This window comes from Mixophyes fleayi, chromosome 6 (assembly GCF_038048845.1).
Source record: "Mixophyes fleayi isolate aMixFle1 chromosome 6, aMixFle1.hap1, whole genome shotgun sequence".
In the NCBI taxonomy this organism is placed as follows: Eukaryota; Metazoa; Chordata; class Amphibia; order Anura; family Limnodynastidae; genus Mixophyes; species Mixophyes fleayi.
This window is the reverse complement of record NC_134407.1, coordinates 174,768,561-174,789,436: the sequence shown is the minus strand read 5'-3', so window position 1 is coordinate 174,789,436 and position 20,876 is coordinate 174,768,561. Positions and strand designations below refer to the sequence as shown.

Here is a 20,876-nt window from a genome sequence, read left to right as displayed (position 1 = left end):
CCCATGACACACATATGTAACTAACATAATATGTAAATGAATGAATCCTAAATGAATATGCAAGTTCAACCAGGTCTACTGAGTTCTTTAATAACGTATTGGATTGCAATGGAAACTCCCAGTCTCCAGCTGGCTAATAAAAACATTGAAATGGGTATTTAAATAAAATATCTTGCATGAAATACACAAAAAAAAATTCAAATAATCTTTGTAGAGATTTATATAGTTCTCAAGGCAATTTGGTTGCAAGAAATCTCCCTTCTGCTTCCTCGCTTAAAAGAAATGGATAGGGAAAGTCAGTGGTGCATGCAGGGGGGTTTCTGGGTCTCCAGAAACCCCTCCCCTACGCTAAAGAAGTGCCGCTGTACTATCCAGTAGCCGCGGCTCTGTCAAAGAAGCGTCCGTGGCGGTGCTGTAGCGCCGCGGCTGCTGGATAGTACAGAGCTGCCGAAACTGAGAGCAGCTTTTGCCTTTTTTTTTTCAGGGGCGCTGCGTGCGCCCCTGAAAGCCTATATTAAGGTCCAACAAATTGCATGCAAACAAAAAATGTTGAAGTACTCACGCTGTAAACAACTTCTCAATACTCGTTTTGCAGTGCCGGGTCGTTTGCAAGTATTGGAGATATGACTGTACGACAAACATACTGATACCTGTAAACGCCCTGACATCCGTGCAAGATGCGTTCCAAAAGTCAAGCTTCCGGTTTCGGCCTGGAACGCACACAGTCTCTTCTGTTCTCTAACAGTTCAATGAGAACGAGATGATACTGCTCCTCGTAACTGGATGTATTATGTCCAATAGGTGGTAATGGCCCGCGTAGCTGAGTGTTATTAAGATCCAATACATATATACATGTGGTGTAGCCTCCTTTTCAACAAATTTCACTCACCCCACATCTAGGGCTTTGTCAGGATAGGAAGCTAGTATGGTGTGTATCTCGGGATTGTGACAGCAGAAGGAAATCAATGAAGGGAAAAAAAAGTGTGTATTGGCTGCAGGCCCGGCGCTCCCATTAGGCAACCTTAGGCAGTTGCCTAGGGCGCCGGGACCTGCAGGGCGCTGCTGACTAGATTTTCTAATCTAGTCAGCGGTTCAGCGGCTCAGGAACGTAGTGCAGCGGCGGCGGGGTGCCGCCGCTGTTTTTCAATGTCCGCGGCGCATCTCACACATGATCACTGACTGACGTCAGTGATCATGTGATAGTCTGTCCGGCGGCGCCTCTGAAGTATCACTGACAGACAGTGTGAATAAAGTTGTTCCCGACGTCCCCCTCCCCTCCCCTCTCAGCATGCATCGCGAGGAGCAGCTAGAGGAAGAAAAGGTAAGCAAAAATCAAATTATTTTTTTATTTAGGGTGTTCGGGGGGCGGGGGCGCCGCGAACCCTAGCACCGGCCCTGATTGGCTGCATAGTTAGTATGTTTAATTCAAAATGTTTTTAGTTACAAGCGTTTTATGATTTAGATAACATAGTTTGGAGTTATACTAGAGTTAAACAAGAGGGAAAAAAAGAACAAACTACCAGATACCACTGCCACAGGAGGTCAACATTCACTGGAACCCACATATTTCACTCATGATGTTTTCATCTCTCGCTGGCTGCATGCTTGAAACCACAAGAAACAGAGATGCTCGGGCTCGGTTCTCTGAGAACTGGATTCCATATGTACCACACAGATACAGGGGTAGCAGTGTTCTTGTCACTCTCCAGTCTCTGTCATGATGATACTAATCCCTCTACGTCATGTGCTAAAGCCTATGTTCAAGTGCATAGTGGTTTTAAGTCAGGGAAACAAAAATATATATATATAAAAAAAAAAAAAAAAAGCTTGTTCCTTTCTAAAGTTAAAAAACACCTCTCTAATAAAGGTGAAAGATTACTGTAGAAAAACATAATTGTCAAAAATGCCATTCTACCCAAAATATTACCAAGCATATCAGCATCAGCTAGCTCCCTTCTCTCAGCTAGATCCCAGCACCTGCAATCTACACTGTCATCATCCTCACCCTCATCAGTGTGTACATCTTCCTCACACAATACTAATTCATCCCCACTGGAATCCACCATTACAGAAGTCTCTGTACTTTGATGTAAATTCCGGTAATGGCTTTCTCAGTAGAATTTGTAGTTCATTTTGATGAACATCATCTTTTCCACATTTTTGAGGAAGTAGCCTCCTACGCCAACCACTGGATATTGGACGCAGATCTAATACGAGCATAGTCGCCATGACGTCTGTTATCCGCTTTGCGACTAGGTGACAGCTTTAATACTTGCTTCCTCTTGCAAAGGATTGTTTAACAGTCAATTATTGTAAACTACTAGTAGTCTGCTTCTGGGATGAAGATCCACCCCTAGCGGGAGCAGGGGGACTAATGCTCAAGAATTCTTCTGAGGAATCCTGGATAGGGGAGGAGTCATTTAGCCTTAGCAACTTGGATGCAGGACTAACTCCGATCGCTACTGAGGATATTGATGAGGAAGGTGTTGTGGGTGTAGATTGCAGGTGCTGGTATCTAGCTGAGAGAGGGGACTTAGCTGATACTGGACTGCTTATTGTCAATTTTTTTTTAGCATAAATTTCAGATTTTCCCAACAGCTTGCCATGAACTTTCTTCAAATGGCGTAACATGGATGAGGTTCCTACCTCTACTGACTGTGGCTTTACAAACGCTACAAATGGCTAGACAACTGTAGTCAGGATTTGGGTAAAAATACTTCCACAAATATTCCCCTCATCCTGTTGCAATTCCAAAGTGGCATCCTCAATTTGTGTATCACCGGCCACACTTGGGCTGCTCACCCACACAAATGCAGAAATGCTGAAAGGAGGCTTCTTAATGAGTACAGTATCAGAAAGGTAAACCTTACACACAGCACTCGTGTATAGACTACTCAGGGATTTGTGTTTTTTCCGAATCTGAACATAGTTTCTTCTAATGCCTAACTGTTTTCTTCCAGCTCGGCTCTTACACGTAAAATGATTTGGGCACCACTTTTTCCATCAGAATGACAAGGTCTTGCATCGTCATGACTGACCTTACAAGAAGATGCCTCACTGACCGTTGTAGAACTAGCACTCATAGAGTGAGGCAAAAGCCTCATTCTTTCCTTGCCGCTGTGTGTGTAGAATGGCATGTTGGCAATTTTATTTTTTTCTGCAGATAACTTTGCCTTCATTACAGGTGTTTTTTCTTTACTAAGGTAAACGGTGTTTTTTTACATTTTTTCTTACCTGACTTAAAAACACTAAGCACTTTAACATAGGCTTTAGTAGATGATGTAGACGGATTACTATCATTATGACTGATGCCAGCAGCTGCTTGGTGCTCCTGGTCTTCTGTGGACTGATGTGAATCCATTTTGATGACACAGTAGAATGTGACTGTAGACGTTTAAGAACACTGCCAGCCCTATCGTTTTAATTTCTGTTTCAGCACTGAACACTACCACCTCTACTGTTTGTGGGTGAGCTATGGCACAGTAGAATGTGACTGGAGACTTTGAAGAACACAGCCAGCACTCCTCTTTCTGTTCTAGCTATGACGCTGCCCAACTGTCCTGGAGACGGCCAACAACCCTTCTACCTCTTCTGTGTCTCTCTGTGAAATGGCATTGATCCTCTGTGGAGTGCGGTACTTATAGAATACAAAACTCGAGAGATTCGATGATGCAACCATGATGTTTTGCCTAGTTTTTAGTTCTTAAGATGGGCAAAAATACTGGATCGGCTATGTTTGGGTGGGCTCGGTTTTCAGAGATCTGAGCCCAAGCATCTCTACTGGTACTTCAGGTACCTAAACCTCCTTCCTGCATCTTCCAGTGCATATATTAAACTGTCTCACTTCATTCCTCCTCTGCCCAACCATCTAATTTCTCTTTACCCCAGGGTAGTTGGCTGTGCCTTCTGCATCTGGGCTACTAGCTGCCCAATGGATGAAGGAATGTACCACTAACCAAACTTTAGGGGAGACTTCCTGAACACACCTGTAAACAAAATTCCAAATGTATAACTCTTAAGCTCTGTACATAATTTCTATAACTGCCAACTAAACAAAGCCGGCCTAACGCTGTTAAACAGGAAGGGGTGAAGGTAAAAACCCTCCTTGGATCAATTTGGTCCTTGAAGGGGGAAAATTAGGTAATTCCCTTCATGCCTCCACAAACAACGGTGGAGGCAGTTTGCACCATGGTTCAGCTCTCGCTGGAAGCGTAAAATGTTTTAACCCTTTCTATTGCAACCCATAAACTACTGCAAAGATTCCTCCACCAATTCCTCTGTGCCAGCCTGATAATCTGCAGATTAGGGGCCTGATTCATTAAGGAACTTAAATTAAGAAGTTTCTTATTTCAGTCTCCTGGACAAAACCATGTTACAATGCAAGGGGTGAAAATTAGTTTTCTGTTTTGCACATAAGTTAATACTGACTGTTTTTTCATGTAGCACACAAATACTTGATAGCTTATTTGTACACTGAAATTTAAAGTTGATATTTGTGTTACATGAAAAAACAGTCAGTATTTAACTTATGCGCAAAACAGAAAACTAATTTTCACCCCTTGCATTGTAACATGGTTTTGTCCAGGAGACTGAAATAAGAAACTTCTTGATTTAAGTTCCTTAATGAATCAGGCCCTTGGATGTATATTTTAACCAACTGCATGCCTCTCAGGCACCGCTTCCTTAAGTGACTTCCAATTAAGTCTTTAAACTGCATCAACAAATCTGTTGTCTGCCTGGTACATGTTTAGCTTTAAATTGCATGTTATGGTTTAGGATTTCACATTGCTGGTGTTAGACGCACATTGTTTATTCCTGCCACATGCCCAAAAACACAGTTTCCCTGCTCCTTAACTCTTTTCCCCGCAATTCTATTGGAAATAACTAACATCAGCAAATTATTTTTGAACCCTTCCTTTACCCAGTCTTGAGGTCATGGGCTGCACACCATTTGCCTTGCAAATAAGCACCAAAACCCTTTGACCTTGCTGTATCATGAAAAACTATAAATTCCCTGCTAGCTGCTAGTGGAATCAGCCAAATCCTTGTACCATTAAATTGTTTTGCCAAATTACTCCATCTCTTTATGTCCTCTTTACACAACCTTATATAATGTTTTGGTCTCTTAAATCCCAATGTAGCATTTTCTAATTTTATACAAAAAATTCTGTCCACTGGAATCACTGTACCAGCAAAATTCTACAGTCCTTACAATGATTGCAACTGTTTCAAAGTTACCTTGTCCGCCTCCCCACCTATTGGTCCCCTCCTAAAGCCTCTCCCTCTTTCCTCTGGTAATCATAGTTGCGAATTCTGCTTATAACAAGCAGAATTGGGCTTGTTTTTTTGGGGGGGGTTTTTGTTCAATGAGAACAATAACTCCTGACACTTCAAGCAGGTTCCACTCTCAAGAAATCATCCAAATAGTGTGCCACTGATTTACCAATACGAATATACCAATGTATACATGTACTGAAACAGAACAACCCATAGGCAAATCATACTTACCAACTTTCTAGAGTTGGTGATCGGGAGCCTCCCTGGGGCAGGTGGGCGTGTGGGGGGCGGGGCTCCAAAACTGCGTCATTTTGGACCCGCCCCCGTGACGTAATGATGCAAAACGCGTCATTTTACAGCAGGGGGCGGGGCCAAATGCTGTGATTCCCGGAGAATTGCTGCATTTTGGCCCTAATTCTGCCCAATTCTGCCCACTTCCTAGTGAAGTGGGCAGAATTAGGGCCAAAATGCAGCAATTCTGTGGGAGATTGCCACACTCTCCCGGGAGTCCGTGAGACTTACCCGAAATGCGGGAGTCTCCCGGACATTCCGGGAGAGTTGGCAAGTATGAGTTTAATGGTACTTAGACATATTTACAGACCACATGGTCCTTCTATAATATCTTATCACTGAAGACTGTGTATAGTCAGGAATAATAGCACTTGAAATTCTTTAGGATGTAATAAGACACCTTACAGTACTATGACCTTGTCCCCATGTGCTTGTATGGCCATAGAGCTCCCAGATGAATAAACAAACATATAACAAGAAGGGATTTAGCTTGTATATCATGCTTATAGGTGTGATGTGACCACCTCCCAACTAAGTCTGTACTAGCCAACCTATTCAAAACCAGTACACTACAAAGTACACACACACACACATATATATATATATATATATATATATATATGTATAGATATGCATTATTATTAATGATGATAATGACAGCTTCATGATATAATGTAAAGGAGTCTACCCACATAATACAATTACCCCTGCAGTATAGATATATTCTTCATTCACCGTCAGGCGCGGGCTGGGAGAGGGAAGCCCGGGGGGCACACTGTGCGCTAACGCGGCCGCATCCCGTGTCAATTACGGTTTTGTATGTATGTATGTGTATATGTGTGTGTGTGTGTGTGTGTGTATATATATATATATATATATATATATATATATATATATATATATATTACATACCATATATAACTGTGCTGCAGTCACAGTAGGTTATTATAAAGTTCTAGTGAAGAGGGTTCTACTTTCCTCCCCCAAGGAGTCCTCCATTAATCCGCTGAGGTCCTAGCAGTAAGCTGTCCAGCCGTTGCAATCAGCAATGCAGGGTAGATCTGTGCAATTGTCCTGCACTGTTGGTGGGTGCGTGTGAGCAATGTGCTTGCCAATGGGGGAAGATCTCTGCAATGTACCTGCCAATATAAGTCCAAGCAATGAGCATGTGTAATAAGCTGTCTCACCTGCCAATGAAGGGGTTTGCACAATCAGCCTGCAAATGGATAGATGGGTTTCTGTGCAACCACCCCAACTACTGATGGGGGAGGGGTTCCCATGCATTAGGCCTATCAATAAAGGGATCTGTGCAATCCGCCTGGGAAATGGAGCTAGGGGATTTCTGTGCAATTGTCTTGACTGCCAGTGGGGGTATGTACAATGCTCCTTGCATATACAACGCTAAGCAATGATCTGATAGTGGGTGCTGGTACAAATTGCCTTTGCAGTAAACTAACTAGCTTGCCAATGGGGGGTGGGGACCAGTGCAATAAGCCTGCAAATGGAGGGAGGGGTGTCTGTGAAATTGGTCTGCATTATTAATGGTGGTTTGTGCAGTGACCTTGCCTATGGAGCGGTTGTGTAATGTATCTGCCAATATGAATCTAAACATTGATACAGTCTGACAAGAACACTGCAATTATTGGGTGACTTTTGTTAGTTATCATTAAAACTCCTTTTGTTATATAAATTGGTCTTGAAAAGCAACTTCGGTTTTCGTATGATTGCCAAAGGATCCTTATTGTGAACTTTTACTTAATACATTGTGGACTACATCAGTGCTTTAAAACTGATATAAAGTGACTAATGCGGTCATGTGAATATCTGTAATATTTTACTTTAGTTATCTTTTTCGTTGTTGCGGTTCAGTTACTCTGTTTTCCTGTTTGGAAATGGATGTTTCCTGTCTGCATCACATTGGCTGGAATGACCACAAACTTCAAATTGTCTTGATGCAAGCTGAGGCCCTTTGCAATTGGTCAGTGCTTGCTGGACTACTACTCCCAGCACACCCTTCATGTTGAGAGTTGTAGTTAAAAAGGAGCATGAACAGCTACCAGCCACCTCATTCTCTCTAGCAGCGCGGGTTAACAGATCCTGCGTAGTCAAGTCCCAGGGATCCTATAACCTGTTGTGGTATCTAGTTACAGTACATGCACCTTACCGTTCTATCATCCTACACTCTACGCTCTGTCCCTTCACCTCTTCCTCCCCTCCTAGTTGCCACATACAATCGACATGTCACCCATCAACATGCTCTGCATAGGGACATTGCTTTACACAGTGTGGAAACAGCATGCATTGCACACAGCACCATGAACAGTTTCCTCACACCATGCACCCCCTCCTCCACTCACCATTTACTATATGATTTTGAAACGCAACTTCCTTCTGCTTGTGGTCTGTATCTTACATCTTCACGGTAAACATTCAATCTACCAAACACCTCTGTAGCTATTGGAGAAGTGAATCCGGGAACTGTAGAGTGAGATATCGCGAAGAAACCTTCAATGTGAAGGAGAAGAGTCTTTGGGAAGTTAACTCTGTCTCTAACTCAGTAAATCCCTTATTTCAGATGCACAAGTATTAAATTGCCACACCTCTTTCTTGGTGTAACCCGTTGGTTTTGTGACAAATGTCTGATGTAAAGATCACCGAAAGATAATCGGAAGTTGGGTGTGTCACCATCAGACTACTGATACTGTTAGAACTCTGTAGACTATCTGTCTGTGTCTGCTTTATCTGGTGTCCTCCCTTGAGTATCAAGTCTGGATTTAGGAGTCTGAATACGCGGAGCAACTTGGATTATGGGGAATGCAGCTGGGACCCTGGATATGTTTCAAGCCAGAGATTCAAAGGCGCAGCCATCGCCTGGGACTCCCCCACAAAAACGGAGAGAAGGGACCACTTCTAAACTTCCAAGGCCAAATTCAGGGGAACTGGAGGAGAGATTTAGTGTGGTGCTGGTGAGTATACCGTAGAAGAATTATTACTTCTTTCTGAAATCTAACATTGAACATATTTACACTTTGACGTATCTCTTGTAATTAGATCAAAATTGCTGGGTGCATGGGAGATCCATAACAAAATGACAATTCTAACCTGACAATTTGGCACTGATGTAACTATTGGCATGTTTCCTATGTGTCTGATATATATAATAACTCTGAGATAACTGCTGCAACACTTAGCATTTCATCTGTGGCTCTGTAATTTGTTATGATGTGTGGTTCAGATTACTGTTATTTATACACAATCAACAAGATTTTAGTATATAGAACAGCAGTATGGTACAATACTACTCCTGACGACCCTCATTGTCTATCTGTCTCCCAAAATCCAAATAATAACAGGCAGGCCATATTAGTGTGAGTTCCAGTGTTGCATGGGATTTGTAGCTGTGATTTGTAAACTAGGTGTTCTTATAATTTGCATCAGAAAGTCTCCTTTATGAACACAATTGAAAATGTTTTGTATGCACACTAGTGGTAAAGCTTACAGGTCAGTTGCACACAGTGAAGGCAGATGTATTGTGGTCTGAGACATTATTCAACCTAAGTTCAAAACTGGTTCATCCCAGGGCAACATTTTTTTGGGGGGATGGAGAGTGACGATGCCTATGTACTCCTCCCCGTAGGCACCCACTCTTAGCATTCAGTGGAACTGAAAGCACAAGTGGAGCTCCGCTATACATGACCCATAGACTGCCATGGTAGTAGTTATGCCCCTGATTCAGCCACTTACCTCCACTGTGTAGATGCAGACTTTTAGTCCTCCTTTGCCAATTTGAAATGTTTCATTTAAGAAAGATTCACATTCCAGTAAATGTCTTATTACTATTGCCAGTATTTTATGAATGTAGGTACATTTTAATTTTCATTCAAATATATATGAGGGGTTAAATCCCAGGCACTAGATAGCAAATTATCTTAGCCACCAGTCAATTTTTAACTCTAGAAAGTCCCTCTTTATTCAATGGACACAGGACAGCACAGTGGCTTAGTGGTTAGCACTTCTGTCTCATAGTGCTGGGGTCATGAGTTCAATTCCTGACCATGGCCTTATCTGTGAGGAGTTTGTATGTTCTCCCTGTGTTTGCGTGTGTTTCCTCCGCCTGCTCCGGTTTCCTCCCACACTCCAAAAACATACTAGTAGGTTAATTGGCTGCTATCAAAAATTGACCCTAGTCTCTCCCTGTCTGTCTGTGTGTATGTTATGGAATTTAGACTGTAAGCTCCAATGGGGCAGGGACTGATGTGAATGAGTTCTTTGCACAGCGCTGCGGAATCAGTGGCGCTATATAAATAAATGGTGATGATGATGATGGACACATATTTGTTGGCTCCTTTAAAAGATCCTGCTGGTTCTTGGAATTGCCTGACTGGCTTTGAATCCCACATTACTTTGTCTATCCCTCTATTATTACCATCTGTAACTACACAGACACAATGCAGTTCTGCATTATCTGGTACAGAGGTCATTCAGTATTGTGTACATGAGAAACATCTGCATAGTTCCTAGTAATTGAATACAATTTTGGTTACATACTCACTGGTGTTTTCACTTGCCTGTGTTAAAAAATGCATTCAAATACATATGTTTAGTAGAGATGTTCGCTGACCCCCGTGGTTTTGTTTTGGATCTGGATTAACTTCTTGTTTTGGGTTTGGATCCCTATTTTTTTTTCTAAAATCCCTATTTTTTTCTGGTAAAATCACATAATTTGGCTCTTTTTTTTGTTCCTAAATTATTACTAACCTAAAAAAAATCAATTTCCAGTCATTTTTTGTCAAGTGACAAGAACACTGCTACCCTTCTTGTTTCTGTGTGAGCAATGGCACTGAGCAATGGCACTGGAGAGTGACAAGAACACTGCTACCCCTGTTTCTGTGTGAGCAATGACGCTGGATCTCCTGGGGATGGAGGTACTTATGGAATCCAAAACCCATGAGATCCGACAACGCAACAATGACGTTTTGCCTCGATTCAGATCCGAGGACGTGCGAAAGTACCGAGCCGGCTTGTGAGCCTACTCGGATCCCCTAAGTTTGGGTGTGTTCGGTTTTCAGAAAACCGAGCCCAGGCATCTCTAACGTTTAGAAATTTTTGTAAAGTTTTCCACTTTCTGACAAACATAAAACACACTGAAATGAAGCAAGTCAAACACATGCAAAAATGCAAATAAACAAATGGCAAAATTCCAGAGCCCTTTTCCCAAACTAGAAATAAATAACTCACAATGCTTACTTTAGCACAATTCAAACTTCTATGCAGGAAATAGTAGATGAGTGGGGTACCTGTTTTTGGCTTCCAAATGGAAGTTTTGGGTGGATTTTATTTCCAGAGCACACTTCTGGTCACATGGGTGTCCGATTTTTTTTTATTTCAAAAAATTAGGAACCAATCTTCTATTTATGTATGGGGAACACTGTTTAACGATTTGTAGGGGGCATCAAAAGGGCAAGTGCTGGGGTATCACCGTGTATCTTTTCCCTGATGTCCGGGAAAACTCTCCAAGTGTCTTCTGGACATTCAGGGAGAGTAGGCAAGTATGCTCACTACAGATAAAGATCACCTAACATGACATGAACACTAACCATGATCATAATGCAGTGATTGTATAATTCTATTCCACTCTATACAGATCTATATCCATACTTGCCAACTCTCCCAGAATGTCCGGGAGACTCTCAAAATCCAAGTCAGACTCCCGGGAGAGCAGGCAATTCTCCCGATTCCCAGCCGGCTCTGCAAATTAAACGGAGGGGGCAGGGCTTAGTGGTGTCGTGTTCGTGTCATGGTGGCCCCACCCCCTATTTCTATTGGTCAAAAATGTTGCCAACTTTGTGTGCGGGGCTAATGACGCGGTTACTCGAGCCCCGCCCCTACCCACCCACCTGCCTCCTGGGACACAAGTTGCCAATGTTGGCAACTATAAATATATCACTACACTTCACCAACATGGCAGGATCGTAATACAATTCTGTTACACTCTATACAGACATAGAACATCAAACATTCCCAACACAACCTGAACATTAAACATAATACAATCTTATTGAATTAAATAAAATCTATATTATAACTTATACAAGATACTGAGGTCATCATCCAACAATCAGATCAGGTTAAATATTATGAAGTTGAAAAGTGAGAAACACAAACCTTGTCAAGCATAAACATTTCTAGGGATACAGTTTCAGTACATGGCACTGCCCCCTGGAAATAATGCTGTTAATTCATTGTGTAGGTCGAGTAATGTGGTTTACTGTGGAAGTTTGGCCTATGAGCTGACACTAGATATGGAGGTTAGTATTAGGTCACACACAAATGGTTCATATATAATTAAAGTGGTCATATAATTCAACCGCTGGGAGGAGGGGTTGTGATGTGTGTGTGCTTTATTAAAGTCCACCATTTGTTTTAATGGAATACTCATTACTTTGACAGACTTGTTGCATTCACAAATAAAGAGGCAAAGGTATCAGAAACTGCCTAGAAGTAAAATTATCTTAAATAACAGAAATATGGTGTAGCTATCACACTTCTTATACCAACCTATTAAGGAGCACAAGGGCACATAAAATATGATCCTAGTAATATATATAAACCCACATAGAAAAATATTCTTTTTATATTTTTGGTATATTCTAGCTTTTCATCTTAGACATGTTCAATGTAATTAAAAAGATAAGAAGAGCACCTCTTTCACAATGTATATTAATGAGATTTGTTAAGCACATCAACTCTTTAATTAAAATCATTAAGTGTTCCTTCTTTAGCATTTCCAATGCTATTAATATTTTCTTGTAATTTAAAAAAAAGAGCAGCTAAGATCCCTCTTATAATCTGTAAAATATATGACATGATTTCATATTTTAAACCAGAGAGCATCATACACATTGTTTTATGTTCACTGAATGTCAAATGTATTCCACGTTACTCCCTAGGACAGTTTTGGCTAACCTGTGACACTCCAGGTGTTGTGAAACTACAAATCCCAGCATGCTTTGCCAATATATAGCAGATTATTGCTGGAAGGGTATGCTGGGACTTGTAGTTTCACAACACCTGGAGTGTCACAGGTTAGCCAACATACTGCCCTAGGATGTATAAATATTTGCCAAGAAACTCCTCTACGTATGAAGCATAATTCGTCATAAGTGGGGGAAAAAAAGACACTATATATCGGGTAGTGAAAATAATTTACCTATAAGTCCAATGACTTATAGGTAAGAGCAGTAGAATTAATTCTAAGTCAGATCACGTATGGTTTAAGAGTACTTGGAATGCTGCATCTTAGATTTGAGATGTCACCTCTCCTTTTCAAGTATGTCCTGATACATTGTATTCAGTTGTGACCTAATTAGACAAAAGGCGCTCTTAAGCATGTTTGTAATGGTTATGCAGAGTCGTTTTGAAAGACAGATTACACACACATTCAGAGACGTCAGAAATCTGTACGAGAGGTCACAAGACCTGTAGAAGGAAACAGTAATATGAGGATACCAGCTAATTGGGCAACAGTTTCTTCCTCAGTTCCTTCCTCAGAGTGATGTATTGCGCCAGCGTCACTCTGAGACATTTTATATATATATATATATATATATATATATATATATATATATATATTACAGTGGTTGAAGTGGGCAGGAATGCTGCCTTCATTGTAAAACTATCAGATTCCATTCACTTATATTTGCCTCACACTTTTCTAAATTTCCATACCGCCTATTCTACATGCTCACTGTGCATGTGTATATATACTTATACTATATGCACAAAAGTATTTGACCACATCTGTTAATTATTGAATTGAGGTATTTCACTCAGACCCGTTGGCAGAGGTGTATAAAATCAAGCACCCAGTGATGCAGTCTCCATTTGCAAACATTTGTGATACAAAATCGGTTGTTCTGAAGAGCTCAGTGAATTCCAGCGTGGTACTGTGATAGGATGTCACCTTTGCAATAAGACGGTTAGTGAAATCTCATGCCTGCTGGATAGTCCATGGTCAACTGTAAATGATATTATTAGAAAGTGGAAGCGTTTAGGAACAACAGCAAATCAGCTACGAAGTGAAAGACAACATATAATCAAAGAGTGGGGTAAACGACTGCTAAATTGCATGGTACGTAAAAGTCGCCAACACTCTGCTGATTCCATAGCTGAAGAGTTCCGAACTTCATCATCATCATCACCATTTATTTATATAGCTTCACTAATTCCGCAGCGCTGTACAGAGAACTCACTCACATCAGCCCCTGCCCCATTGGGGCTTACAGTCTAAATTCCCTAACACACACACAGACAGACAAACTAGGGTCAATTTGTAAGCAGCCAATTAACCTACTAGTATGTTTTTGGAGTGTGGGAGGAAACCCACGCAAACACGGGGAGAACATACAAACTCTTCACAGATAAGGCCATGGTCGGGAATTGAACTCATGACCCCAGTGCTGTAAGGCAGAGGTGCTAACCACTATGCCACCGTGCGTTAATGTAAGCACAAAACTATGCGACTGGAGCTTAATGGAATAGGTTTCCATGGCAGAGCAGCTGCATGCAAGCCTCACATCACCAAGTCCAATGCCAAGCGTCGGATGGAGTGGTGTGAAGCACACCGACACTGGACTCTAGAAACGTGTTCTGTGGAGTGACGAATCACGCTTCTCTGTTTGGCAGTCAGATGGGCGATTCTGGGTTTGGCGGATGCTGGGAGAACATTACTTGCCTGACTGCATTATGTTAAGTGTGAATTTGGTAGAGGTGGGATAAAAGTATGGGGCCTTTTTTCAGGGTTTGGGCCCTTATCTCCAGTGAAGGGCAATCTTAATGCTTCAACATACCAAGTCACTTTGGACAATGCTATGCTTCCAACTGTGGCAACAGTTTGGGGAAGGCCCTTTTCTATTCCAACATGACTGTGCCCCAGTGCACAAAGCAAGGACTGCAAACACAAGGACCCATCAAACACCTTTGGGATGTACTGGAACTGAGGTTGTGAGCCAGGCCTTCTCGTCCAACAGCAGTGTCTGACCTCATAAATGTTCTACAGAATTAATGTGCATAAATTCCCACTAAACACTCCCAACATCTTGTGGAAAGCGTTCCAAGAAGAGTGGAAGCTGTTATCACTGCAAAAGGGGGACCAATTACATATAAAAGTACATGTATTTGAATACAATGTCATTACAGTCCCTGTTGGTGTAATGGTCAAGCGTCCAAATACTTTTGTCCATATAGTGTATATATGGATATCTGTGTGTCTGTACCATGGTTTCTTAACTTGAATCTCAATTACCCCAATAGTTTAGGGGATTAAATAGATTTATTCACCTGCTCATCTTCAAAAATGACCAGTTATGGTGTCTCAAATGCCAAAAGCACTCCTATTTATAACTCTATATTCTCTCCTTTGAAGGCATATGTATGGATTACATGGATAAACTCCCATATTCTTAAGAACGTCGTGGATGCATTTTTTTTACCGTCACTACGGTAAAAAGTAACGCTGAGTTTTGCTCGCACTTCTATGGGTTGCGAGTAAAAATCAAATTTACTTCTACCAAAAAATATCCGCGCGAGGTGCCTCCCGGCTGTTCTGGAGGCACCTTGCGCAGATATTTAGGGAATTGAATCTGCACTATAGTGTTGCAAATGTTTTTATATGCAAAATACTTCACCATTTTGTAAACTTGATAGTTATTTTAATTTGCTATATCCTGGTGGATGTTTGCAGTAGCTGCACCCTTTTAGCGCTGCGCTCACAGCTATACAGCTTACACCCTCTTAGAAAGCTAAACCTACTAGGTTTAGCTTTCTAGGAGGGTAGAACTTGTATTTAATGAGAACATAACCTAGTAGTTTTAGCTTTGGGTTATGTTCTCATCTAATACAAGTTCTACCCTGCTAGAAAGCTAAGCCTCAGTCCTTTATCTTTTTTTTCTTGGCTGCTGGCTGGTTCTATACTTGTATGCTGAGTTGTTATTATTAATTTTTATTTATAGGGCGCCACAAGGTATCCGCAGCGCCGTACAGAGTTACGCTAGGTCAGTCATCAGGACTTCTTGATTATAGTACTAGCACTGTGAAAATAAACTACCCCTGGCAATAATGCACTGCATTTTCCTAACAAGATTTTATGGATTTACAGTTTTGCACATTGAGCTCTCTGGATCCACAGCAGAGATTGTGGTATTCTGTAGGTACCATGACATGGTTGTTTGTCATAGCACCAAAATTAGCTCAGTATAAGGTGTGCACCTCTCTTCCTTTGCTTCCGCTCTATTAAAAGGACTGGTATGAGGGGGCATGGTTACTGCAAGAACGAGAGACAAAACTGACCCCATGTGAGTGAAACATGTGCTTATTGAAGTTAACGTATATGAACATTAAAGTATTTGAAATAAAGTATAGATACACAATAACACCCTCTAGCCATCCCACACCCCAAAGGGTCCAGTATGTAATTTACACCAACCACACATACTATACTGACACTCACGCTCCACACATTAGTACAGGCAGGCAATCTGATGTTCTCCAACTCTAGTGGAACAAGTCCAATTATGATCATTCCAGCTGGGGGGGTTACATGTTGTCAAAGTCGGGTACACTGTGTTTCAAATCGAGGCCACCTTATACCTCATTCTACGGTACTTTTCCTATACCTACGAATTGCCCCTCTGTTATAAAATCCCCCATCCCTCATTTCTTCCACAATTGGCTTTGATGTAAATGTAAGGATTACCTACTGCACTCGATCCCAAAATCTGTTTAATATTTGTATTATTTATGTATTTGTTTATATTATTGTGTTATGTATGTTATTAAGTATGTATCTATACTTGTTTATAGTAACCTGTATTTTATAGTATAGTATTTTGTGTCTGACAACCTGCCTAGATGTGTCTTGGAACATACTGTAGATTGTAATAATTTCCCTTACCATGTGCAATGATGGAAGGTATTTCATGTAATCTTGTACACAACTTATAGTATCACACATTAGATTTTATTTTTATGTGTTACAATATGAAAACCATATGCCTTCACTAAATATTGCTTTAACTTAATATACAAACACAACGTACTCGTGCCAGTGTTACAGTCCCCACCCCCGTATGCTGGGTGTACTGGTTAGCACAGTTGTATTTAACGAGGTTTGAAGCACTATTGTAATGCCGTTATGGTTATGGTACAGTTGTATCACATTTTTCTAATGTAGTATAGATTTGTTTTTAGATGAATGTATACTGTAAATACTGTACATTACCAAAGGGCAAATAATTCACTGTCTATGAAAAACAAAGATTACACTGGGACTGACCACTTGACACTGTCAGTGATATTCAGATTATTCATTATAGTTGTTCTCTGAAGCAGGTGTCTGTTTGTTTCTCCTCCCTGTGGGTTTCCGGCTTCAGAGTCTGGTAGTTTCATCTTCCTGTAGCTTTGTTATGTGAGAAGTGGTGGTAGGGGGAGGGGAAACAGAATACGCTGGGAGAGGTGGTCAATCTGCCAGGGCCAGATCTGTCAGATGCAGCCACTCATGGTCATACATATGGCAGTATTAGCCTGGTTGGTGGAGGACCACATTTTATTATGTGATGCTTTGTACAGCACTTCATATTATGTTGGTGTGATAAGATGGACTTGCTCTGCCACCCTGTCTGGGGAAGGGGTTTTTACAGATTTCTCTCAGGGTGTCGTTTAACGTCATTATCCTGCCATTAATAAGCAATCTTATTGGTGATACTTGGCACCTTCCCTGGCATCTAGAACCACTTACTTTTGGCAGGTGTGCAGCAGCTGGATCACTTCCTTTAGATCAAGATTGCAAGGTAGCTGTCAGAGCATTAACTCAGAACACTGGGTTCAACACATAATAGCTGGGGGGACAGTATAGAGTGGTAACTATTATCTGTAGGTCACAGGAATTCAGCAGGATTGATAAGAAGAGAAGTGTTTATTGCTCAATAGTTTATCTGAAAAGAGCCGTTACACACTACTAAATGTAGTAGCAATTAGCACACAGACAGGTCGAATAAAAAATGGAATGCACTTTACATGGTGTTTTGTTGCCTGTTTTTACACATAGGTTGGCAGAGGTTAGTCATCACCATTGGTAATTTGTAAGGCGCCTCAAATACTGCAGCGCTGGACAGACAGAGTACAATGTACAATGTCAGCATAAAAACAGAGGAAGTACAAACTAGTACATTAAAATCATACAAATTCAGCTTGAACATAAATGAGGTAGACAAAGAAGGTGGAGACATGAGATAGAAGGGAAAGAGGCCACTATTCACAAGAGCTTACAGTGTAAAGAGAGGGGTGAAGACAATAAGAGCTAGAAGGACAGTAGTGGAAGTGGGAGACGCAGAGGATGTAGTCTCAGGTGTGGCTAGGATAGGCCAGAGTGAAGAAGTGTGTTTTGAGAGAGCACTTTAAAGAATAAAGGTTGGGTATTAGCCTAATAAGGCCGGGAAGAGCGTTCCGTAAGTAGAGAACAGTGTTGGGGAAATCTTGGAGGTGGGAGTGAGAGGTGGTTATTAGAGGATAGGTGTAGATCATAGGCATCGGTTTAGCAGGAATGCATCTTGTAATGAGGTCAGAGATGTATGAAGCAGAGTCACAGGTGAGGATGAACAGCTTGAAATCTATTCTGGAGAAATGGGGAGTCAGAGTTTTGCAGAGTAGGTGCTGCAGGCAAGGAAAGGAATATTCGTTTTGTTGCAGCATTTAGGATGGATTAAAGAGGGGAGAGAGGGATGAGGGTAAGGCCAGATAGTAGGAGTTTGCATTAGTCAAGGCAGGAGATGAGATAGTGATAACCAGAGGTAGAGTCTATGAGGACACCAAGGCAGTGTGCACTGGGAACAGGAGAGTCTGTTTATCATTCTTTTGGGATCCTAGCTAGTATAGATTTGTACCTCTGAAATATTAGACTATTAAATCTTCTATGCTGGGCATTTTCATATTTATAAGCTGTATATGTTATATATAATTGTAGAGTAATTAAACATATGTGTTTGTAAAGTGGACCTGTCGGGTCAAGAACTTCAAAAAACTAGGTAGAAAATTCCTAGCTATGGTGATGGATTAGGCACAAGGTGCAACAGATGGTGTAGGGAGAAGATATACCTGAACTTTACAGATACAATAACATGGTGCAATAAGAAAAGAGTAGCCTGGTCAACCTAGTAGAATGATCTCTACACTTAAGTTACTGACTTTCCAGCACTTATTCACACTGGGTTTTTTTGCATTTATGTGGACAATAGTTACTTATGGTGTACTTTCTGGTATTGAAATAAAATTGTTATCCATAATGACTGGCTCATGTCTGAGATTTTCTGTTGGTTTTACAGAGTCTCTGGTCAGCTCTTGTTACTGGTCACATATCCCCATAATAATTATGTTATTCTCCTATTTAAACACCAGTGGTGGGGCTGTGATCCAGTCACACAGCAATGCCGGTTTGGGTTCAGAGGGCTGTTTGAGTATGAAAGGAGAATTAATGTGAGTTTGAGTGAACTGTGTAGAACTGTGGTGTGACCAGATGGGCTTACTTCACCACCCGGTTGGTAGGGGTAAGGAGGAACGGAGGGATGTCCTTCCTGCACAGTTTATCTGGGTTTCCTTCTCACCGTCAGTAACTGACTGTTACTGACCACTCCTACTGGTGTCACCTTGCTACCAGACACTTGACGACTGCGAATGCCATCTGCTCAATAGTTGTAGGAGAATTCGGGTGCCACCACCGGGCTCATTTGCAGCACCCATAACTGTGTACTTCTGGGGTAGCTGGTACAGCTGCTGCAATGCCTCTTTGCTGTGGTCTGACTGGTACCTCCGGACCGCTTACTATGGATAAGGACTGCTGGGTTGCCAGCAGAATGTTGACACAGAGACACTGGGTTCAACACAGGACAGTTGGGGAATGGATTAGAGTGTAAGCTCTTATCTATTGGTCACACAATTCAGCAGGTCAAGGTCCCAGGCAGAATCTTCAAGCAGTGATGGTTTATTGCTGAAGAGTCCTGACAAGAATTTTTACACACCAGTTTGTGGTACTGGTGGTCATCCAGAAGTTCAGATGGAAAATGATACATGACATGGTCAAACAGTCCTCTTTTTATACACATGTTGTCAGGGGGTAGCCCAGCCTCCTGATCCGACCAGGCACCGAACCCTCTGATATCACATTAGATAATTTAACATCAGGATATAATCTAATCATGCATCTAGCCAATTTAAGTTTCACATCAACCTGATTTCCTCAAATTTGCTGTCTACTTTGTTAGGAGGTTTCCTGCCTCTCTAACAAGACATGCTAACAGGTAACAACCTACTGCCGGGCATTCAGGCCAAAGCAGGTGTTTCTCACTTCTGAGATGAAAAGACTTAATTAACTTAATTTAGGCTTTCCTTTCCTCCTTTATTACTAGGGGTGTGCACCGGCCACTTTTAGTGTTTTGTGTTTTGGGTTCTGATTAGCTTGAGGTTTTGGGTTCTGATTTGTTTTGCCAAAACACCCGACAAAAGGTTTTGGTTCTGATTTATGGTTTTGGGTTATGATTTATTTTTAAAAAAGCATAAAAAGTGCTAAAATCCCGTTTTTTGTTTTTTTTTCACTCCTACGCTTTTATTAACCTCAATAACATTCAATAAGAATCATTTCCACTAATTTCCAGTCTATTCTGAACACCTCACAGCTATCTGGACTGCGTAGTGGAGTGGCCCCGATACCCAATTTGGTACCGGGGCCACAATACCTCCTCCAACTGGTCTGAATTCCACTGCACAGATGGCCGCTCCTACATCCTCTGCAGCATATAGAGGGTGTAGTTCGAGCGCGTCACTACCTCTTGTTTTCGACGATGACAGGTCATTTTCATTAATTTTTGATTTGGCAGCAACAGTCAACGTATTTTAATATCTGATACGCATCTATCTGGACTGCGTAATGGAGTGGCCCCGGTACCCAATTTGGTACCGGGGCCACAATACCTCCTCCAACTGGTCTGAATTCCACTGCACAGATGGCGGACACCGGATGCACGTCTAACACCAACATAGCTGTTAAGGCCGCAGTTATTTTTGGGTACAGCAGCAACAGTGAACGTAGTTTGACTTTTAAATAGCAGTACCTAGTATTTTTGGGTACAGCAGCAACAGAGAACCTAGTTTGACTTTTAAATAGCAGTACCTATTATTTTTTGGTACAGCAGCAACAGTGAACGTAGTTTGACTTTGAAATATCAGTACCTAGTATTTTTTAACTAATTTTTTTATATTTT

General features: G+C 41.4%; 1 protein-coding gene across 1 annotated transcript in view; it reads left to right on the top strand.

The window, feature by feature from the left end:
• The first annotated feature begins 7,987 nt into the window (after positions 1–7,987).
• The window catches only part of FMNL1 (formin like 1), a 49,291-nt gene continuing 36,402 nt past the window's right edge, over positions 7,988–20,876 (top strand). The window contains exon 1 of the mRNA XM_075177349.1: positions 7,988–8,534. Within this exon, the coding sequence (XP_075033450.1) occupies positions 8,376–8,534 (159 nt within the window). The 5' untranslated portion in view covers positions 7,988–8,375. The remainder of the gene's footprint in view (positions 8,535–20,876) is intronic.